General features: G+C 37.3%; 1 protein-coding gene across 5 annotated transcripts in view; it reads right to left on the reverse strand.

The window, feature by feature from the left end:
* Positions 1–25,295, reverse strand: part of MSRA (methionine sulfoxide reductase A) — a 384,072-nt gene that overhangs the window by 340,874 nt on the left and 17,903 nt on the right. Inside the window, exon 1 of one of the 5 annotated variants that reach the window (XM_090289001.1) lies at positions 12,538–12,562. The exons of the other annotated variants lie outside the window; for them this stretch is intronic. Coding sequence (XP_090145127.1) covers positions 12,538–12,547 — 10 coding nt within the window. The 5' untranslated portion in view covers positions 12,548–12,562. Of the gene's footprint in view, positions 1–12,537; positions 12,563–25,295 lie in introns of those variants that run through there. 5 annotated transcript variants of the gene reach the window in all.

A 25,295-nucleotide genomic window follows, 5' to 3' on the forward strand; every position in this document is an offset into this window, starting at 1 on the left:
TTATGAAACACATACACACACAAAGCTGCAAGCAGGCACTCAGCTAGTCTAAATGTCCCACATGTAGAGGAAAGAAAGTTGTTAGTAAGTTTGTTAGTTTGTTCTATATACTTGAGCCGAGTCTACAAGTAGGTACTTGGCTAATCTAAGTACGTCAGCTATTGGGGTTCAGGGGTTATATACCTTAGTTTCTAGGTTCCCCCTTCTTCTCCCCTTTCTAAATCTTGGGACTAATGTACAGCTACAAAGGCTTTCTTCCTCAGTTGGCCAAGGTTCTTTGTCTTAGTGAAATTGTTATAGAGGCTTCCTTTCCCAGCATAGGCTCCCCTCTTTCTCCCATGCAATTCCTGCTTGTGATGTTCAGACCACCAAGCAATCTTAGTAAGATTGTTACAGGAGCACCTTTTCTCAGCACAGTCTCAAGGACTCTCTCCTACTGCGCTATTTGCTTGCAGTGCTCTGGACACCCTGCAATCTTATCAAAGCGAGCTCAGGACTGCTGAGTCAATTGGTGAGACATGTCTTTCTTTCGATTCTAGCCTCCTGTATTAAGTACTTCGTAAGACTGTAACAGCTAGGGCCCTGCCTTTATTTCACCTCTGGCCACTCATTCCTAGCTGCTCCCTCACAAGTTTACACTTGTGCGTATGCGAAACACAGTTTATTCTTGCATTATTTATTAATGACTGTATTTTTTCCATATTCACAACTGAAAACCTACTTTTGACCCACCCTGGATAATGAAATAGGCCGAATCTTGCTTGTTCAAATCCAGCTTCAAATAGGTATTAACTAAATAATTTCTATGGTGCTCGAGGGAACAAAGTGAGGCTTACATGTGGGCCTCATTAAGGGCAATGTCACAACACTGGGCAGGAGCTCCGTGAATGTTCGTGGAATGAATGAATCCCTCAATGAGGCAATCAGGCTTGGCCTCACATCAGAGAGCCAGGAACTAATTGAAATCTAGGATCACAGGAACAAGAGATGATACACCCTACAAAGGGTAAACTTGGTAAGTAAAACATACCTATGGATATGTTGAAATCAGAAATTGTGGTACCCTATCTTGCACTGGCTAGTGATGTTATAACCCAGAGCTAAGAAAGGTCACATTCAGACTAGTTTTGGACTGCATACTACCATTTGATCACTTTCCTGGACAATTCAACTGTCGATGTCAAATGAACTTCATGAAATTAACGATGTCAGCTCCTCATTAAAATTCTTAATAATCTACACTGAACTACTATCAGAGACCAACCTTTTCTTCAAAAGCAGTGTATTTTTAAAATGTGTAAATTCAAATGCAAAAAGTACATCATAAGAAAAAAGAAAGCATTTATATACTTCAGCACTTTAGTACTACAAATATTAATTTAAATAACATTAAAATTAAGTGCTAGGGAGAAAAGGGTTAAAATTGATGTATCATTTGATGTCAAATGTGGCTCCTTTGCCAAAGCATTTATATTAAAGGCAGACTCTATATGCATTTTATCTCCTGGTCTTAATTTGTGTTTTGCTATGCTCAACAATTTTAATGCCAAGAGGAAGAAACTAAAGTGAGAAAGGGAATGTACTGGAGAGTTTATCTAATTGAACTGAAAAAAATTAAAACCCACTCCATCTGTTCGGTACACCTGCTGATGGAGCACTACCACAGGTAGGGAGGAAACCCATGAGAGACCAGTTATAAATAGAATTTTATTTCATCTGCTAAAAGCTTGGCAGCCAAGGTGGGAGGGCTGCCCACACTGGCAGCCAGGCAAAAGCTCTGAGCTGCTTTCATGTTTAGGTGAAAGGAGTGAGGAGACAGAAACCTAAAAAAGAAGAAGTAAATTTCCCAACAACTCATTGGACAACCAACCATCATTATGTGTGTTTAGAACATGTCAAGCATTTCTGATGAGTGCTGGGGAGACACAAAGATCGATCACACCCCTTCGTGAGGATTGTACAGAAATCTAATGGGAAACAAAGATGTCCACCCATCTCTTACGTGGCAAAGTTTATATGTTCCAACTTCCCTTGTGGCATTTATGTAAAATAGAATACAATGTATTCATGGGAAAATAAAATGTATTCATGGACAAGAGACACCAGCAGCCCCAATCCATACACTAGCACAAGAACTATGAATGGCAAAGAGGTATTCGGGTTCCTCCTTCAAGGTATGAGTCAGAGACAGGAACCCCTCCTCACATCCCTTTCAGCCTCAGAATGGTACTCACACCTAGAGCGAGAGTAGCCCAGAGCAGTCAAGTTGAACAAACCAACAGCAAGAGAAGTGACAAAAGGATCTTGCCCTCATTTGAGTAGGAATGAAAACAATGGACGCTTCAAGATAGGCCTGATGTGAATATTTGGATCAGATACCTAAGAGCAAAATGCCAGAGATTATATTGCTAAACAGTCCCCTTCAGAATGGAGATGGGAGTGGAAGAAAAGGAACATGTTTACTTCACTGGGGGAAGTGTAGGCTAAGGGATAACTTCCGGAGCCCTTCAAGAACATTAAGGATATTATCAAGAAGATAATGACCTGCTTTTCTGTCGCCACCAAGGACAACAAGAGAAATGGGACTGAATAGTGGCAAGGGAAAACTGGGTTAAACAGGAGGAAGAATTTCCTGACAGCAAAGGTTGTTAAACACCGAAAAGGGAAAGTAGAGGCCATTAGGGATGCTCTCTGGGGGTACTTAAAAAGTAGAATAGCTTGGCAACTATCTGGGGGCCATTTTGGTACAGTTCTGCCCGGCCCTTGGCCTTTATCAGCTCTCCAATTCATCCCCTGGTCCAGACAAGACACGTTCACCACAGTAAACGGCTGTCACACTGCGCAATAATGAGCTCTCGGAAGAAGCATAAGCATTAAGAAAATGGCAAAAGCTCTCTTGAAAGTAAAGTTCATTTTTCTTTATTTCAACTGCATGTTAGGTTTTTGTGGTTTTCTTTTTCTTTTTTCCTAACACTTACGTTCAGAAATAGCCAAACAAAGCTCATTCCCACTGATCTGTTATTCCAAAGCATTAAAAGGAATCCAGGTGGAAGATGAAGTGTGGAGAATGTTATGAGTCAGAGATACAGAGAATATTTCATTATGCACTTCTTTGCTAAGTGCTGTTTAGCATAGGAAACTGCTGCCCAGAGATTCTAGAATCTGCTTCTCAGTAGGCTAAGAAAGGAGATTCCCATTGATTAGGCAAACTGAATGACATCTAAGATTCTATAATTCTAGAGTCTTTGTTTATTTTATGGCTCTGTACTTGGTGTTATATTTTTTAAATTGAGTACTGGAACTACTAGGGGGAACATTTTGTAAAGTACATGACTTTTTAACCGCTGTGCTATACATCTGAAACTAATACAAAATAATATTAAATGTAAACTTTAATTGAAAAATAATTTTGAAAAAAACAGAATGATCAACACTGAAGATTTCTATAAGTAGATAAAGAATCTCCTATATAAACTGCCCATATAAAAATCTGTAACATTTAGCCATACTGATTTAACTAATACTAAATGTAGTAGGAAAATAAATATTTTAAACTAAAAAAAATTAGGAGAGTCTCACATCCCAAGAGGTCCATATTCTCTAACTGCACTCATTTTTATTCTCCCTCTACATTGAAGAGGGAAAAGACGCTTTTTAAACCAGGACCCGCTTCCCTATCATACCCATCATTACATAGGACTAAATTTACTTGTTTGTGGTCTTTTGTCACCACTACACAAGTCCCATGAAGGCAGACGGTGTTTATGTTTTGTCCATCACTGGGTATCCTCATCACATAGCTCTAGTACGCACTCAGATATATATATTTTTTAATGATGGATTGACTGCTTGGATGAATGAATGAATGGATAGATAGAAGGCAGAGGATTTACCTAAGTACATAGTCCAGCTTGCTCTTCCAGTGACCCCTTCACAGAATAAACAAACGCCAAATAATGGAATGAACAGGGATTTGGAGGAAGAAGACTTGATTTTAGCCCTAGTGTTGTCGCTAACTAGTCCAGGCACTTCACCTCTCTGAGCCTCAATTTTCTCATCTGAAATAGTGTGTGTGTGTGTGTGTGTGTGTGTGTGTGTGTGCATGAGAGAGAGATGCAGTAACAACAGAGAAAACGAAGTTTGTAATTATTTAAATGATAGTGATATTTTCACATATTCTTTATTAAAGTTTTTCATAAAAATTTTTAAACAGTGGAGGAGGAGTACAGAGATAGTGACAGGTACCAAATGCTAATTCCAAAGAATTCAGTAAGTGGAAGAAGGAAGAATTATAAAGCTTGGCCAATGAGAGGAAGTTTAGCTGCTTTCCTTCTGAACTGCTGGGATGCTCATTCACCGCACTAAATAGCAAATAAATATAATAAAACAAACATGCATTGAGCAAGGCACGGGGCCACTGCCCTTAAGAGGGGAAAATCTGCAAAATCCAGACAAGGAGGCTTGCCCTGTAGGTTTGAATTTGCAAGTCCAGTCTTCCATTGGTTAAGAATTTCTAAGCAGAACTTGACCCTGAGTTAGGACAAAGTGTCATTCCACAGGCAGTGGTGCCAAGTGGGCCCGAACAAACCAGTTTCCGACTGGTGCAGTGAAGAGAGCATACTTTCACACTCAAATTTTAAAATAGATACACAAGTATAATTATTAAAAGTTACATATAAATAGTAGCTACCAGGGAAAGGAGAGGGGGCACAATCCACGTACCACATGCAGCATCTGCCACCAGTCCTCCCGGGTTTCTGTAATCTTCGGGTGTTCTTTTGTTTTGCAAAGTGATTTGGGAGATTAGGTGGGTTTTGTTTAGGCAGGACAGCTGAGGAAAGTTAGTGAATAAGTGCTACTTGATTGCACAACAAAAGATACACAAGGCGCCTCAGCCACAACTCAATTCCACTTGCCCCAACAGTCTGAATTTCTCAATTAAGTTATTTTGTTAGCAAGAGGACTGGGTAGGGAAAGGAGAAAGTGTTTACTGCATTGAGATTATTCACTGTATAGAAATCACGGTAATCAGATCAACAGAACATTCTAAGGACCCAAGAATTCTTATTTGGTAACGCTGCTGACATAATGGGCATGTGCCCATGTTATCAGTCTGCTGTGCAAGGCTCTGCAAAGAACAAAATAAGATGTAACAGGAGTCATTAATTCAATCATTGGTGCTCAGGAACTAAAAATCAACAAAGATTTCATTTGACCATAAGTCTGTATGGAAAATAAGAAACTCTATCCACTAAGTATTAATTAAGGGGGAAAAATTCTGGTGCATTCAAAGAAATATTAGTCCCATTAGCCCTCTCTGCTACATCCAAAAGAACAGATTGCAAGTATTATCACTAAAATCATCTTTGAAAATGAAAACTAAAAGCATTCCAGTTTTTCAAACACATACCATACATAGTTTATTTCAGAAGCTGCTGCAAGGAAAATAAAAAAACAAACCAAAGATTTATAAGATACTTTCAATCCATATAATAAAGGATTGGTATATAAAATATACTGCAACTTAATAAGAATAAGACAATTCAAAAGAAAAATGTGCAAAGAAAAATGTGTATATGAACAGGCAATGTACAGAAAAGGAAATTGAAGTTGTCGATATAAAAAGATACTGGATCTTACTAAGTAATCAGGTACACAAATAAAAATAACAGCAAAATAAACATTTGTTGTCCAGCAGAGTCACAAAATTTTCAAAGTCTAATACTACCAAGTATTGGTGAAGATGTAGAAGATGTAGATAGAGATAGAACTTTGGTGAAAACTTCAGCTAGGGTGGGAACGGTTACTGGTATAGATACTTTGAAGAATAATGTGGCATTGTTGAATAAAGCTGACATATTTGGCAGCTCAGCTCCATTTCTAGGTAATTCTTCTAGAGATCACAATACATGTGTAGAAGACATCTAAGCTGGTCATTATAGCACAGTTAGCACAAGGCAAAAAACTAATTGTCCACCAACAAAAGAATAGATAAACTAAAATGACCTACTCTGCAGCATTAAATCTACATGTTATTAATGAAAAAAAATGGAAACCTGGCACAGGTAGGCTTTTATCTCCTTTTTAAAAATAAATTTTCAAAGCTAATAAAGTAGAAAATATAATCTTATTTCTTCACTTAAAATCATTTCTTCAAATGTGCTAATGGTAAACACATACTAACCCTGGGAAGCTAGTGATTAGCGAGGGCTCAGTCCCTAATTTGGGAATTTGACTACCCTTAATTAAGTTGTTAAACACAAGTAGCACCAACAGTATAAGATATATTTAAGGAATGAATACACATCTCAGGAACTGTTCAGGTAATTTTATCAACTACAAAACTAAAAACAACAGTGTTGCCTAAAAGGAACCTGAACTTCACCCCCACCTCACAGTAACAGGCACCCCTCCCACCCCAAGCTGCAAATAAAGGCCAATAAGAAGCCTAAACCTCCACCCTCAATCGAAGTAATGATGGAGTGCTCCCATTTTCCCTGCTGGCATTAAGTCAGAAGAGGGCTGTTAAAACAGAAGATTTAAATAAGATCCACAGTCTCATAACATAATTATGAAATGTCCAGTATATAATCAAAATCACTTGTCATGCCAAGAACAAGGAAAATCTCAACTTGAATGAGAAAAGACAATAAGCTAATGCCAACACCAAGATGGCATGGATACTGGAATTATCTGACAAAGGTTTTAAAGCATTCATCATAAAGATGTTTCAATAGGCGATTGTGAACACACATGAAACAAATGAAAAAACAAAGTCTTGGCAAAGAAACAGCAGATAAGTATGATAGCTGAAATTAAAACTCACTAGCTGAGAAGATGACAAAGGAAAGAATCACTGAACCTGAAGATAGACACAATAGAAATTGCCCAGTCTGAACAATAAAAAAATTTTCTTAAATGATCAGTGTCAAGAACCTGTAGGACTATACAAAAGATCTATCATTCATGTCATCCAAGTTATGGAAGGAAAAGAGAAATCAGGCAGTCCTTAAACGTACTCAAAAATATTATAGCTGAAAACTTCGCAAATTTGTCAAAAGATATAAACCTACATATTCAAGAAGCTGACTGAACCCCAGGATAAGTCCAAAGAAATCCATGCCAAGCTATATCATAAACTCTTTGAAAAACTAAAGCAGAGGTTTTGAAAGTATTGAGAGAGAAGCATCTTACCTAGAAGGGAAAAACAGTTGGAATGACAGTAGGTTTCTCATCAGAAACAACAGAGACAAAAAGAAGTGGCACAACATTTTTCAAATGCTTTAAAAAAAGAACTGTCAGTCCAGAATTCTATATCCAGCAAAACTATCCTTCAGGAAAGAAGAAAAACCAAGACATTCTCAGATGAAGGAAAACTAAGAGGCTTGTGGCTGATAGACTTATCCTAAAAGAATGCTAAAGAAAGTTCTCCAAACCAGAAATGGAAAGAATGCTAAGAAACCACTTGGTGTTAAAAATAAAATATTACTATTACATTAGATAATGTATAAATACTATTTTATAAGTGATTAGATTAATGCCCTGATTAACATGAAAAACTCTGTTGTATAAAATAATTTAGAGATGATAAATGTGGTATTTAGGTTATTTCCACAAAAAGGTAGACATAACAAACTTAACAAGTCTATGATCTCCTATTTATTATACCACTATCTATGCTGGAAACTCAAATTTCAGCATACATAATTTCAGCTCATAACAAGTTTTTCAAAAATGTAACCTGCTATGAGTGCTAATACTACCTATTAATCCAGCAATTCTACTACTGGAGATACACCCAAAAGAACTAAAAGCAAACACTCATACAGTTATTTGTATCCCAATGCTCAAAGCACCATTATCTGCAACAACGAAAAGGGGAAACAACCCAAGTATCCATGGACCGATAAAGAGGTAAACAAAATGTGATACGTACATACATACAGTGGAGTATTATTCAGCCTTAAAAAAGAAGGAAATTCTGATGCATGCTACAACATGGATGAATCCTGAGGACATGATTCCACTTACATGAGGCACATATAGTAGTCAAATTCATAGAGACAGAAAGTAGAACAGTGGTTGCCAGGGACTAGGGGGAGGGGGAATTGGACATTGTTTAATGAGTACAGAGTTTCCATTTTGCAAAATGAAAAGATTTCTATGGATGGATGATGGTGATGAACCTTTTCTTTCAGTTGACCAGAACTACACACTCACCTCTCCCTGTTTCACCGTATTCTCTGGAACTCTTCCAATAACATCTCCTAACCCCACCAGAATCCCATGGTCACATACTGGAATGCTACCCCTCCCCCACCCCAGACCCTCTGACCTTCTTCCATTGCTACTATTCCAGTTCCAAACCTAGAGTCACCCCATGTCCACTCTCTCCAGGGCCACCACTCACACCCGTGGTGACTTTCTGGTTTCCTCCGGCAGACCAAGGCACAGGGCTTGGGCAAGAAACGAGGGACAAAGTTTCAGCCCCACACTTCCTTGGTACACAATTGTACACAATGGTCCTGCCTCTGCCCCTACCTCTCCTGGTTCTCAAGACATCTATGGAAAAAGACCTAGAGAGATGCTGTTCACATGAACTGGCCTCAGCAACCCTTTATAATGCCTTATCACACTCAGTGCTGGCTGCTTCTGACACACCCATCTAACCCCAAGATCCCACATTTACCTTCACTCTCTTAGTGAAGTTATTGATTGGACAGGACCCTCAGCTCTCCACAACTTTCCTTCACATCTCTCTCTTTTCCTCTCTCCCTCTCTCTGTTGTTTTCTCTCTCAATCCCTCAACCTTCTTCCCATGCTCATAAGAAAGACTTTAAACTTGCCAGACAATCCTTGCTTAGACCAACCACAAAGCCCTAAGATACCGTTCTGGGACCCTTTGGGGAAACTAGGAGAAGGAGAATGCAAGACAGTGGAGGGCCCGCTGGGAGAGAATGGGTTGTCAGGGCCATTGTGGTCCTAATTTTATATTGTCTCCAATAGCTACCTGGCGGGATTCTAGTTTGGTCCCAAAGAATGTGGCCCCACTCTGCACCCCATTTAACCCATAACCAGCCACCAGACTTGAGATAAAAGCAAGCACGACACTTTTTGTCTCTCAACCATGAGGGGAAAAGTTCTCTTAATCAAATAAGACCCAAGAAGATAGCTGCTTCACAACTTGGTTTACAGTATTCCCTCACTTATCGCGGGTATTACATTCTAGAACCCCACGCGAAGTAGGAACCTTACACTTATTCTACACTCTTAAACCTCCATAATTTTAACAACATACATATACAGTACCACAAAATGCCACGATATAGCAAAAAATCTGCAATAAATAATTAAATATAATATTTTTTAAAATCCCACGATACAGTGAGGCCGCAATAAGTGAACTGCGATATAGAGAGGGACCACTGTACTCCTTCAAGGAATCTTTACAGAGTGGCCATTATGTACCAATTCCTGTGCCAGGCATCATTGTTAGGATTAAATGACAGAACAGGTAAACTGAAATTTTTCAGTTATTCTTATCCTTCCTTCTGCCACCTCCAATCATACTCTGAATTCCTTATGGGCAGAAATTATACCTTAGTATCCCCTACATCCAGCATAGTGCCTGGCACAGAGCAGGCCGTCTGGGAATATTTATTGAATTACTTCAGCAATCCATGCCTATGGCTGAAAGATTTCTCATCTTCATTATCATCGGTCACTAGTCCTGACACAACAGGCCTCAGCCACCATGACAGCTTCCAAGCTCACCTCCCTGGCTCATGTGACTTTTATATATTCTTCAGAATCTGAACCTATACCTTCTTTTTATATTAAAGATCAACTGCATGGAGTGAACAAGTTAAATGCTTGTTTACAGCCAGACTCAGGAGCCATACTATGCCTATGAGTCTTTGTGTTAGGAAAAAACGAAGTGAAACATTAGAGAGTAGCAGACGTGAACTGATTGGTCCGCTTAAAATACACCACCTCTAGCAAACTTACTTTCTTAGGGCCGTGCTGGCTTACAGGAGTGGGGTTGGCCTCTTCTTCTTTTTTCTCACAAAATAAAATAAAGGAAAGGAGGAAAAAGTCCTCCTAAACAGGCTTTTTTTTACACGGCAGCCATATCTTCAAAGGTTCACTGATACCTACTTCGACATATGTAAAAATCTAGAATGTGAGCACTGGTTCAGTCTTCCCTGTTTAATTTCTTCCTCACACCATTTGAATTTCTCATTTTACAAGTCAGAGGACTTGAACAACTGAAGCTTTTTTAAAATGCAGCAACCTAAATAATGGTTAAACAAAATTTTATAGGTGTATGGGCTACAACTAATTGCCTGATTTTTTATAATACTCTATAATATGTATGTTGTGCGATAAAAGTTAACATACTTTAGCCTATTGAAATAAATCTCATCGCAAGAGTGCTCTTTTCTATCTAGACTTTTATTCATCTATCTTAAAGCTATTCCCTCTGCCATCAATGTGTGTGGCTTCCTTCCCTGTTACCCCAGACAACATTGTCAATAAAATATCAGCATACTTAAATAGGGACTCAATAAACATTTGTTTAAATGAATAAATGAGTGAATAATTATAAAATGCTAGACTAAGCTCCCCTGAAAGGTTTGCATTAGTTTACAGAATTATTTGTTTGTGTGTTCAGGGATATAGATCTAAATGGGACCTAATAATAGGCATCAAGTAGCAGTTAAATATTAATCCATTTCTGTCTTAATAATTCTACTTCAAAATATTATATAATTCAAACTGCAATGAAAATACACTCAGATAGAGTTCATTTACAATCATACTATTAGTATTTAAGACTTTAAAATAAGATTTAAAAAATTAAAACATGGAAATAATTAATAACCTAAACATCAATGTGTTTGTAAAGTAAAAGTTCTAAAAGTAAAGAAAAATGCATTATGTTAAACCTAAATGTATGTGTTTGAAAATGTAATCAACACAGTTTCTTAAACATACCTTTAAAAAAAGGTTATGCCCACTTAACAAAGAGTATCTTATTATGGGACTTTTTTCATTTTAAGATATGTAACAAGTAGGCCAGAGAGAATATATTGGTAAGAAACTTGATTGGGGTTAAGCTAATATTTATTATCAAATCTTAAGTCTAATAAACACTATAAAACATAGCTTTACCGTATCAAAAAATTTATTTCTAAAGGTATGTTCTGACATGCGTTTTTAAATTCACTTGTTTTTTATTATACTGTTAGAAAATAATTAGACATAAAATAGCCTGAATATAAAATAATTTTATTCTCACCTAATTCGCTGCAAAGAAGTTAGGAAATAAGATAGCAAATAATTCTAACTCTAAGGGCAAATCATCTTAAATAAACTAAAGAAGTTGTATATTTAGCAAGTGTGTTTAAGAAGTAAATTAAATAAAAATCGGTAATAAGACGGTCACTATTAAAATGTAGCTCTAATTTAACTTCTTAATTGAACTTCCTTTTGGTTTCATATGTTGTTGGTTTTTAGGATAGGCGTGAATGATCCTGTGATCAGCTCAAAAGGGAAGACAGTAGCCATGCAAACATCTCCCTTCCAGTGCCTATCAGCATGTCTTTTATGTTTTGGCGTCCATTTTAGGAGTATCAGCGAGGAGCTGTATAAAGAAGCTTATAAAACAAAGGTTGTCATTTTGGCAACACACATGAACACTGATTTTATTTTATGAAAGATCAAAATGCTGATCAATAAAAATGTTAAAGGAAATACTTAAAATGTAACTATGCAAATACCTTTTCATATATTTTTATTGTATTTGTATATTACATGCCACTCTCAGAATTGCAGATGTCATTATAATACTATAAACCATTTCAAAAATTGATTATTTAAAGCGCGCACTAATAAAAAGCTATAAACAAAAAAATTGTGAAAGGATTAATTAATCCATGATTGCACACTGAAAACAAAAGCATAGATCCTGAAGCAGTCTTTTATATTGCCCAAAATGATTAGTACTTATGTGAGTGTACACGATTTTCCTGCATTCTTTGAGTATATAAAATAATAAGAAAATATATTACAGGAAATCATAACCTACTACAACTCAAACTCTCTTCTTTAGAAATAGAATACTTATGACAATGAGGGTGGTCCACAAAAAAAAAAAAAAAAAGAACAACGTGCCTTACAGTTACCCTGTCCTACAATAATGCTGATTTTTAAGAGCAGAGCTATCACAATCCAGCCATAACCAGGCCTAATAGGAAATATCATTGTTAAGAAATTAGATTAAAGTATAAATGTAAATAAAATACCGGGTAATATTGAAAAGAAAATCGATGAACTTTCTAGATTTTCCTTCTACTTAAAACATTTTGAGAGAGCCAAGCTATAGTAATCGTTTAATAATACAATCTAATCAACTAAAAATAATGGAATTTTTCTCCAAGTATTTCAAACACAGTTCACTCTTACTTATCCAAAAGATTTAAATTTCTATTCTCTACCATTCCCAGCCATTTCTGCCAACATCATAAAAATTACCTTTTATCATCTCCTCCTCACAATGAGAATTCCCTAATCGCACACATCTTTTAGACATAGACACCTCCCCACCCACCTCCCCACCCACCTCCAAAAACTGGTTCAGAGCAAAGACACACACAAAAATAATGACCAAGCTCACATTTCTTGTTTGCCCTTCAAGCGAAGTCGGGTGTCTTCAGCTTGCCTTTCTGGTCTTCAGTGTTGTCACTCATGGCTGGGGATGTAGTTTAGGACAGCATGAAGCAGCAGAAATAAAAGCTGTTGCTTTAAGAAAACGTTTTCCTAAACACATGGATAAAGCAACTTTTACTCTAACTTCCTCGTTAGGTTGCATAAAATCTTAGAAAGGCTCCTTAAAAAGTGAATGTCTACAAATGGGAAAAATAAATAAAACAAAATAAAGATCTAAAAACTTACGTTCTGAACATATTCCGAAGGATGACTCATTTGATTTGAAAGCAGGTTTGTATTGATGAACAAACTTTATTTTGTAGAAAATTAATATTCTCTCTAATTAGAAATTTGCCTTGCCATCTTCGCTATTAATCCTGTCTCTCATGGTATAATCATACATGCAAAAAATCAAGTACAGTATTTCCCAAATGCATGGACACTGTGGAAGCTTCATTTTGAAAAAGGCTTTTATTTCCCTTAATACTGGTGACCAAACGTCATTGAATGTACCAACACTTTCAAATAGCCCAAGAGACTTAAAAAGCCTTCTAAGTTTGAAAACCAAAAAGTTCTGAGTTTTTCTGTACCCCAGGACGGTTTTCTTTCCTGAAGCTCAAGCCGAGAAAGCAGACAAAAGAAGCTGATTTGACTGAGCTGTGCCAAGTCTTGCCTTTTTTTCTTTCCTCAGCTCTCCCTCTGCCTCTCTCTCTCCCTCCCTCTCTCTCTCTTTCTCTCTCTCACTCTTTGCTCCCAGTATGGCAACCTTCCGAGCAGTCTTGGCGGAGGTCCAGCCTGTGCCAGTCTGTCTGAATTCTTGTCTCCAAAAGATGTCCTTTGCGGATCAATTAATACATTTGAAAACAGAAAACTGTGGTACGGTACCGAAATCCTGGCACCAAAAGCATCGACTTCTGCCAAATCACCTTACAGATTTCATGGTATCCTACCTTTCATAATCATTACTAACATGTTCCCAGAGCAATAACGGAGTACTAGAAGCCATTCACTGTTCAGCAATAAGGAATCTGTTCCCTGGAAATGTCCATATGCGACATATGCACAACCTGCAGTAAATCAAGATTCTCCTCTGAGAAGTATGTAACTTTAATAAGCACCACATACTGTATTTCTTTTTATAAGGCTTGCTTTCTCTTGCCCTGATGCAAGGAATCATGGGAGAATAGAAAAGGAGGCATACAGATTAAAATGAAAATTCTATACCCAAATAAGTAACAATTTACCCTACAAGAACACAGTTCTGATTGATCAACAATTCCTATTATTTAGGAAACACTGATTTATGAACTCAAATTAACCAAAATTTTACTGGAGGTACAGGGGAAAGAATTCTTTTCAAAATATAAATATCAATTAAGAGGAAAAGAAAACATAGAGTGGATTTATTAAATTAAGTATATTTTAATATTTTGGACCTCAATTTTCAACATAGTCACTTGTCTACTAAATTCAATCTAATAAGTATAAAAAAACTGTTTATTTTTACTTGTAGCATGCACATCTCTTGAAACAAAATAGCCAGTCTGTGCTTCAACCCTTTGCAGAGCAATTAATACATTAGAAAACAGGAAACTGTGTACAGTATGCAAATCCTGGCACAAACAGCATTACAGTCTGCCAAATCATTTTCTGCCATTTCATTTAAGAAATTATTTTTACCTCTGATGCTTAAAAATACAGAATAGCCACACTCTATAATTACCACTGTTTCATTAAAAGAACCAGAATAGCAGGGTCTAGTCTTTGGCCCTATCTTTCTAATGCATGTAACCTCATGGTCTCAAATTGCTTAATCGATATAATCCTCAGTTTGCTTATCTATCAAATATAAAAACTAACTTCTTCCTCTGCTCCAAAAATACTCTGTTTATACCTTCATTCTAATTGTATAGTAGTCGAGTATGTGTCCTCTACCAACCAAATGTATCATCCTCATAGGCACCATCTGTCCCTTATCTAAGAAAACTAAAAGTCTTGCACAGAGCTTTTCATATGCGAGTGCTCAACAAATCTGTTAGGTAAATGAGTTATGGCAATGGATCACACAAATATCACTCCAAAGTTTTATAAAACTATGACATATGATAATGAAAAACAAGACCACATATTTCTAAATCATAAAGTTGATAGATCAGAGAAATGCTACAGAGATATATAAGGGTTGAATTAAAGCACTAACAAAAGTGTTCTGTGCTATCTTTTAAAATAGAGATGGTGAAACATGGGCAGGATGACAGTGGGTTTGCAACTTATAATAAAACTACTGAAAACTACAGAAAAAGAGCGAATCTTGAAAGCAGTGAGAGAAGTGACTCCTCATGTACAAGGAAGTCATGATAAGATTAACAGCTGATTGCTCCTTGGAAACCATAAAGGCCAGAAGGCAGTGGGATGACATAAAGAAAAAAAATTCACCAAGAATTCTATATCAGCAACACTTCCCTTTAAAAATCAAGACGACATTAACACACTCCCAGATAGACAAAAACAGAGTTTATTGGAGCAGATCTGTCCCACAGGAAATACTAAAGGAACTTCTCTTTCAAGTTGAAATAAAAGAAAATTAGATAGTAACTCCACTCACATGAAGAAATGAAAAGCACAAATAAAGATAACTATAAACACCAATATTAAAGACAGTATAAATGTATTTTTTGTTTGTAACTCTTTTCCTCCTAATTGGAAAGACAATAGCATAAAGCGATAATTATAAATCTGTGTTGATGGACACACAATGTATGAAGATATAAGCTGTGACAGCAGGATAAAGGAGGGATGAAAAAACACTATACAGAAGTCAAGTTTTTGTATAGTAGTGAAATTAAGTTGGTATTAATCTAAATTAGATTGTTATAAATTAAAATATAACAGTAACCCCCCTGAGCAACTACTATAAAAACAAGGGAATTAAAATTTTACCATAGAAAAATATTTTTAAATATTTATTTAACACAGAAAAAGGCAGTAATAAGAGACTAAAGAAAGAAAAATATCAAAGATAAAAGAAAATGGGAGAAGTAACTCGAACCTTATCAATATTTACTTAACACTTAAATGAACTAAAGACACCAATTAAAATCCAGTCATCAGAATAAATAAAAATAAATGATCCAACTATATACTGTTGTCAAAAGACACACATTAGATATAAAGATACAAATAGGTTGAAAGTAGGAGGATGAAAAAATACACACCATGGAAATGCAACCAAAAGAGAGCTGGAGTGGTTACACTAATATCAGAAAAAATAGACTTTAGGACATAAATTGTTACTAAAGACAAATAATGACATTTTATAATGATAAAAAGAGTCAATTCATCAAGAAGACACAACTATTATAAACATATATATACATAACAAAGGAGCCCCAAAATACATAAAGCAAAAAATGAAATAATTGAAGAAATAGACAACTCGATAAACAGACAATTTTCCAATAATAGTTAGAGACCTCAACATTCCACTTTAAACAAAGAATAGAATAACTATATAGACAATCAGGAAGAAAACAGAAGACTTGATCAATACTATAAAGCAACCAAACCCAAGAGGCATCTACTGAACATCCCATGCAACAGCAGCATACACATTCTCAAGTGTACACAGAACCTTTTCCAAGCAATGTGTTAGGCCATAAAACAACCTCAATAAATTTGAAAGTATTAAAATCAAACAAAGTATGTCTCCAACCATAATGGAATAAAAGTAGAAATCAATACCAGCATAAAAAGATTAGGAAAATCACAAAAATGTGAAAATTAAATAATATTCCTAAATAACCAATTAAGAATAATAAAGACTAGACTGGAAATAAATGAAATAGATAACAGGAAAAAATAAAGAAAAATGACAAAGATATTGCAAGAAAACTACAGACCAATATCTCTTATGAATATAGATGTAAAAATTCCAAACAAAATACTAGCAAACTGAATCTAGCAACATATAAAAAGGATTATAAACCATGACCAAGTAGGATTTATCTCAGGAATACAGGTTGGTTTAACATACAAAAAAACAATCAATGTAATTCACCACAGTAATAGAATAAAGTACTGAAACCACTTTATCATCTCAATAGACACAGAAAAGCATTTGACAAAACCTAACCCCTTTTTATGATTAGAAACTTAGATCTGCATAAAGGACCACTGAAGAAAGGATAAATGAAGGTAAAATAAATTTTTTTACTTTTCTTATTTTTAAGTGATATAACAGATAACAGTTTGTTCAAAATAATAGCAGCAATGTACTCAATTATGTTTTGTGTATGTATGTGTGTATGTGTATATATAAATACTTACAAATGCCTATACATAAATGAAATGCATGACAACAATAAAACAAAGAACAAGAAGGAAAAATTGGAATTATTTTGTTATTACAAAGTATTCACACTCCCTGTGAAGTAGTATATCGTGCTATTTAAAAATAGATTTTGATTAGTTGTAAATGTATATTGCAAACCCCAGGGCAATCATTAAGAAAAGTAAAAATAAAATAAGTATAACTGATACTGAGTAAGAAAAAAAATAGAATCATATAAAATACTCAATTAAAACTACAAAAAAAAGGTAGAAGACAAAAAAGGAACAAAGAACAAGGGAAACAAATAGAAAACAGTAATAAATCTGGTAGATATTTATTCAACTATATTAATAATCATTTTGAACATCAATGGTCTACATGCACCAATTAAAAGAGAGACTATCAGAATAGATCAAAACATGTCTACACAAAATTTGTACACAAATGTTCATAGCAGTATAAAATAGCACAAAGTGAAAACAATCCAAATGTCCATCAACTGTTTGTAAACAAAGATGTGGTCTGTCCATACAATGAACTACTATTCAGTAATAAAAAAAAAAAAATTAAGCACTGATACATGCTATAGCATGGATGAACATTTGAAAAAATTATGCTAAGTGAAAGAAGTCAGATAGAAAAGTCCACATATTATATTAATCTATTTATATGGGAGGTCCAGAATAGGCAAATCTATAGACACAGAAGATACACTAGCAGATGCCAGGGGCTGGGCAGAGAGAAGAATGGGGAGTAGCTAATGGGTACAGGGGTTTCTTTTAGAGCGATAAAATGTTATGGAATTTGTGGTGACAGCGGCACAAACTAGTAAATATACTAAAAACTGCTGGATTATATACTATAAAATCGCAAAATTTATGATATGAGAATTGTATCTCAGTACAAATAAAGTTGCAGTCATTCTCTCCAGTATTTTTGAGGATTGTAAATGACTACTTCCCAAGGTAAACCCACAAAAGCCCTTTTAGCCTCTTACACAGAGAAAATGCTGTACACGAGCAAAAACCTTGCCCATGAATCTGCTTCAGGAATCTAGCCAGCAAATTCTAATACCTTACTCTGTGTTGACTTCCTGGTTCTATTCCAGCCAACTCCAGGAGTCCTGGGCCCACTCTGTTGGTTCTGATTCCTCAACTGGCTCCTGCTCTGCTGAGCTTGCAGGCCCTTCTGGAAGCACTCAATCTCCCTGTCTCCCCTCCCTATCTGCCAGGCCCTGGTGAATTCAAAATTTTGACAGTCAGCCTCCTCTACATGTTAGCAAATCTTCTCTTCCCATGACTCACCTTGCTCTTCACACACACCCTGATCCCAGCAGGCTTCCAAAGGCCTTCTCAGTGCTAACCCATGATCTGACTCAACTCTTCAATCCCTACCTGTTCTCCATCTCCTTGTGGTTCCCTCTCCCAGCCACTCACTTGGACAGGACTCCCATGGTCAGTATCCTGTGTGATACTGACCATGGGACTTTAAGTTCTCAATGATATAAATATGAGGCATTTTCCTTCCAGCGTGCACTGCTTCTCTGATTTACTGGTAGCCTCAAAACCTTTTGATTCAAGCTTCACATAGAAAGTAGAATCAGAGAGGACTGACTCTTAGAACTTAAAATAGCCTAAAAGTTAGTAGCCACAGGTGGTAGCATGGTAAAATCTTTCTACATACTCAGAAGTCTACTGAGGGTAGCCAGAAAAACAGAAGGTCAAATGCACAGACTTCCTCTAAACCTGTGGGTTTTCAAACCTTCTTCCAGGGAACCCTGGAATCCCCAAGATGCTGCAGGGCCTCCACAGAAGACAAAGAAATGATAAGCAGGTGAGCTTCTAGGACATCCACCCTGCATCAGCTAGACCAGCTCTGTTCTTATGAATTGTATGTATGGGGTTCACATAAGATTTTTGTTCAATGAAAAGTTTTTCTTTAAAAAAAAGTTTTTCTTTAAAAAAATGTTTTAAATCCTTTGATTTATAATCAAGGAAAGCACTCCTTCATGAGCTAATCAACAAGAACTTTTGGGGTAGTGGCCCTCTCAAAATATTTACAACATGAGTTAATATTGTCATCTGAGACTTACGACAGTAATAAGGATCCACTCCCTACCATATCAAAAATATATCTACTTTGTCCACAAGATAGAAAATGGGAGGAAATGGAGTTAGTTGACCATTCCCTATTTTTTTTTCCTTCCTTAGATTTAGATCTTTAAATCTATACTCTGAAACCCCAAAGACCACAGATCCGGTCTTTCCCAGCTATTCATTAAGTCTTGAATACAGTTGTCCACTAAGAATAATTATTTGAACAACCACAGTGTACAAGCATGTGCTGGGGACATGGAGCCCCTGACATCATGGAGCAGCTATGTAAACACATAATTACAATTACAGGTCATCCATCAGCTATGACAGAAGCATGGCCATGACAGCCTAGGAACACAGGAAGGAAATAACCAAGCAAAAGTCAAATATATGTCACTTCAATTAGAATAAAGAGAGAAGCTTAAAAACTATACTTATTCATTTTACACATTTGTTTGTTCATGTTTAAAGCAATAAGCAAAGGGAAATCCAGAGGCACATTAGAAATTACCCCAGGTCTCAAGCTTAAAGTCTAGAATGCAGATATCTAAGACACTTATAAAATACTATGCTTTATGCCCTGGCTGGTTTAGCTCAGTGGATTGAGCGTCGGCCTGCGAGCTAAGTGTCGCTGGTTCGATCTTCCAGTCAGGGTACATCAGAGAAGGAAAACTCTGACACCAAAAAACCTCCGCTGCCTTGCGGCATACCTCTTCAGGGGAAAGGCTAAGGGAGTAAATCCCGACAGAAAATCCGGAGCCGGAGTCCCTAAGGCGGTTTGATGTTGTAGTCAACACCGGCAACTCCTGCGGCGCACCTGAACCCAAGCTGTATCGACTCCGTCTTTCCCTTGGACCCTTCAGCTGCGAAGAGAGGGGGGGTCTGCTGCATGGGCAACAGCAGACCCTCCGTATTACCCTGCCCAGGCTCTGTAGCTTCAGCTTCACGGGAGAGGACACTCCAGCGTCATCGCAAGATGTCGATTCAACACGGGAGGAGACAGATACCGTGTCACTCCCGAGTCGGACTGCACAGCCATTCTCGGAGGTGCAGATAGACTCTTAAGAAGCTACACCATCGTCTCTCGAGACGAACGGCTGCCGACGACGACGAGATGTGATAAGTGTTATTATTTAAATAGCTCCCCGTTTTGACTTTTCTGTGTTTCTTCCTGGTATTATATAAAAGATAAATAGTTCTTCCACAAAGCTCAAATGTGGAATTGTGATGGCCCATCCAAATTATATCTACTCTCTTCCCTCTTTCTCCTCTCTCCCTTCTCTGCCATTATATACTTAATCATTATCTGCATTCATTAATTTATTAAGTCAGGACTCACTACCATTTATGTACAAAACAGTGTTAGAAGCCACAGTGAACAAATAACGAAACAAACAAAAGGTAATCATGCTTTAATAATAATAGCCATGATAATAAGCATTTCTACATACTTTAATTCATTCACTCCTCACCCAACCCTTGGAGAAAGACAGGTTATTTTACTTGATGGATGAGGAAACTGAAGTTGTGTGATTTGTCCAGACCGTCAGACATATATCCAGGGTACAGAAAATTGAAGCAACCACTCCATATTCCATTCTTTAAGGAATTCAGCAAAAAGGGAAGAATACAGGTGGTCTCATACATCACACTACCTATTTAACAGTCCCTCTTAATGGTTAATAGGCACCTCAAATTCAAGTTGGTCAAACCCAAACTTTTTTTTTTAATTTTTGACAATTCTATTTATTTATTTATTTATTTGTTTGTTTCTTTATTAGAGAGAGGGGAAAGGAGAAAGAGAGGGAGAGAAACATCACTGTGTGGTTGCCTCTCACTTGCTCCCCCAACTGGGGACCTGACGTGCAACCTAGTCATGTGCCCTGACTGGGAATCAAACCAGCGACACTTGGCTCACAGGCCAATGCTCAATCCACTGAGCCACAGCAGCCCAGGCCAAACCCCAACTTTTGATTGTTCTTAAAAAAGTCCATTCTTCTTCCAGCCTCCATTGAATGGTAGCACTAAACAATCAATTGATCAATCCGAAAATCAAAGAGGCATCTTTGATTCATCCCTCATCAACCACTAGGAAGGAAAAAGACATAATATCAAGTGTCGGTGAGGATACTGCAAACTGAAACCCTCTAAATTGCGGGTGAGAATGTAAAACGGTAAACAGTTTGTTTCTTTAAAAGTTCAACTTATACTTACCATAAAAACCAGAAATTCCACCCCTAAGTCTACCTGTAAGAAAATATATGTCCATACCAAGACTTGTACATGAACATTCATCAAAGAATTATTCTTAATAGTCAAAAACTGGAAACAATCCCAAAGCCCACCACATGGTAAATGGATAAACAATATGTGATCCATCTATCATTGCTATACAATAAAAAAGCACAAATTACTAAAAGGGGGGTGATAAGTATAACAATAACTAATACTTATTTAGTACTTACTATGGGGGGTGATAACAGTAACTAGTATTTATTTAGTACTTAATATGTGCCACACCTTGTTCTAAACACTTCTCGTTTTACTTCATTTAATCCTAATAATAATACCTTCCTCATCAGGGTATTATCAACCACTTTTCAGGCTAGGAAACTGAAGCATACAGAATTTAACTTACTTGCCCAAGGTCATACAGTTAATAAGTGGCAGCACTGGAACCAAACCCAGGCAGTCTGCGTCCAGTCCACCTAACCACTACAATTGAGCTGATTCTCATGTGAAATGATATTTCAGGAAGATTTATCTGGCTTTAATTTGTTTGCTGAATAAAGGAACAAGTGGCCACAAGACTACTAGAATGACCCAAGCAACATGGGGTCAGCTGGGCCTGGAGGGTTAATTGCCACTTGCTGCAGGCTGCAGAGGGCAGCCACGGGCTGTGGAGCAAGAGCTGGGCTCCTGCCCAGACTTCTGCCAGCTGGCCTGCAATAGAGAAGGGGAACGTGACTGAACAAGTCTCAAGTCAGAGATGGGACGCCTACCCTTGGGAAGAGAAGGGCTGGAGACAACACTGCCCTTAAAGGGCTAAAACACATAGATCCTAGGAGTCGGGAGGAACCTGGAGAGAAGTCAGAAGTTTTAAGGCACTAAAACACAAGGACTGCCCCCTCCACTCCCGGTGGCCACCCAAGATAACTCTTAAATCTGATGCTGCCCAACTTCTTGCACATTTCACTTCCAAAACACAATATTGATATCATGCCCTCTTCTTTTACTTGTAAATGGATTTCAGGTTTTTTAAGAGTACAAAATTAGGCTTTATCTTGACCTAAACCTCCTCTTTTAAATTCAAAATAATCACTTAGGACTGGTATCTATTTCTCATAGGAAGTGCTTTAAAATTAAAATTATGAACTACATTCAAATGCCATTTCAAAGCTTCTGACAGGTCTGAAATACCTTGAATACAGACACCATTAATCCACAGACGTAAAAATTGTTTTATTACCTGAAATCTTCCAAAATCGTTGTTTGAAACAAAATAGGATAACAGCTAAAACTGTCAGAATAAGAAAAAAAGCAAACCTCCTCAAAGACTATTCCCTATGCATGCTTTTGAAAGAAAGACTCAAAAATTAAAAAATAACTGATCTGGACTGCCCAAATTGATGCTTAACTCTGGCTTCCTTAAATAAGCAGAAAAATTAGGTGTGTGATTTACTCTTGGAAAAAGTAATTTCTTATTTCCCAGAAGAAAAGCTTTAAGAGCATCAGTAGATTTCTCTGATATCAAATATTTCTCCATTATTGTGAGTAAATTATATTTAGATCATAATCGTATGAACTAAATTTCCCTTAAAAACACCCAAGAGATTATAAAAATACAAATGTGTCACATATCCAAAAATATGTCTCCCCATTAAAATAATTAGCCAGAAAACAAAACTAACCTGAGTTTCAGATGTATTAAGTTCAAAATAACTTATTAAAATTAGATTGTCATTTGCTAATGCTAAAATGAAATTTATAATCTTTGGTGTCCTTTTAAAGTCTCTGGAAATATGCCTTCACATTTTTGTTTTTAATCTAGAAAAAAATGTATCTGAATTAGTGATAAGTTGGATAGGAGCCCAAATTTTATTTAATTGCTACATACACAACAAGGAATATAAATGAGGTAAGCATTTTCAAAGTCTTGAGAAATTCAACCCCTTGTTCTTGGTCACAGGTTCATGGGTTAATTATTTTCATCTCTGTTCTCTTCGTTTTCCGAACTATTCTATAAACTCCTTAAAAGACGATTATTAACTTTTTAAATCATCCATTAGTATCACACTGAGCACATCTATTTGTTCAGTAAACATTTACTGAATACCTATTATGTTCAAAGGTAGGTGCTCCAGAAATAAAATAATGAAGCTGAAACAGTCCTTGTCTTCAAAGACAGTACTGTCTAGTGGAGGGTAGGGATAGTGAAATGAATACATGTGAGAAGACTAAGGAAGTCACAAATAACCCTTAGTGGGAAGAAGGGCCCTGCAAACCCAGTAACTCATTACCATCCCCTCTCCCTATTCTCTCTCCTACTTAGTTTGGTATCCAGTTCAAGGTCCAATATTACAAAATTTATTCCTAGGTCAATGTAGGAAAAATCCACCATCTCTGAGAAAATAACTTGAAATGGTTTTTGAAAAGAAAGTGGGGCCCTTAGAGCATGGATATCAGCTAGAACCCAGGTCAAAAAGAAGTGCTAGATCTGTTCTGTGTGAGAGAGAGAGATGAAGATTTAAATCTTCTTAGGAGGGAGGTCCACTAAGTGCAAGCTGACAGGTGCATGGCTTTGTTTGCCCTGCATGTTGGGAAGGACTGGGGAGAAACCATGAGTGGAAGGCTGGCCAAAAGTGCTTGTGCCCAGGAGTACCTGATGAAGGACGTTCACCTCTTTCTGGGCCATATGTAGTCAGCCCCTCCTCTGTCACTTCTGCCCCAAACTTCAGTCAAGTCTAGGACATTCTCACCTGTGTTATGGTAAATACAATGGTAAATGGGGTAAATTCAGTGTGAAAAATAGATCGTATCTGGGGATGTAGGAACCTAGAGGCAAAGGTAACCAAGAAAACAATCATCCCATACATGTGTGTGTGCACACACGCACACACATGCATGCACACCCTCAGTTTACAGAAATCTTAAGGATAGCTTTGGACTTCCACAGTTTGGAACTGAGGTTTCAGCCAAGAGCAGGAGGCCCCAGAGGGCAAGTGTGTAATATGGTCAGCTATGGCGGGTTTAGGCCACCAAAGGAGCGCCAGCTGAGTCCACATGGCCTCACCCACACTGGCCATGATTTTTGCTAGTTCCCACACAATGCCCCTCATGAACCCCTTCCTGATGGTGATCTGGCATTGCTTTCAGACTGGATCTCTGGGAAGCCCTGACAGGGTCTGCCCCAGCCTGCTGTGGTGACCTGGGACCTGCCCCTATTCCGCCCAACCCTACTTCTGCTGTAATCTATGTTGTGACATCTTGCCCAAGCATTGCCCCAGCATGTAACCTCAACTTGCCTGCGCATTCCATTTGCTGTTTCTCTCTCCAGGCTGACAGTGTAGAGGACTATGCTTTGCTACATGGCCACTGTGGAAAAACTGGCACACAGTAGGTAGGGAAGACAGCCCTTGGAAGGGAAAGCTGTGGACAAATTTTACCTTTAGATGGCAGAGTTGTAGGCTGATACGGAACCATGTCTCCAAAGAACAAGGAGGTTCCGTGGCGCCCATGTGGAAAGAACGTTGCTCACGAGGACATTACAGCATGGCACCACTTCTAAACTGCCTGAGGGTTTGCTTCAACTGTGCTTTCAAATATTCAGATATAGGGTGGAAAGTTGGTTTCGAAGAAATTTCAGGAAGAAAATCAAATTTAAAAAAATCTGTTAAGAAGTCATCGCACAGGGATGAAATAATAATGAGGAACGGCAAAGTTAGCTCAGTGGCAGAGAGATGGATTCATGGCTGCCTAAGTAACTTCCTCCAGACAGAGAAAGCCTACCAGGAAAAGTGGTAACTGTACGTGCAACCATGTCGCATGCCTCCATTTTCTTTCTCTTTCTCTGCTTTGCAAGGGGAAAAAAAGTAAATGTGAATGTGCAAGAAAGATGCAGGGCTTAGAGCCAGAGTTAATAAGCTTCTGAGGAAAGG

Source organism: Furipterus horrens, unplaced genomic scaffold, assembly GCF_987537825.1.
Source record: "Furipterus horrens unplaced genomic scaffold, mFurHor1.1.pri manual_scaffold_10, whole genome shotgun sequence".
Classification (NCBI taxonomy): Eukaryota; Metazoa; Chordata; class Mammalia; order Chiroptera; family Furipteridae; genus Furipterus; species Furipterus horrens.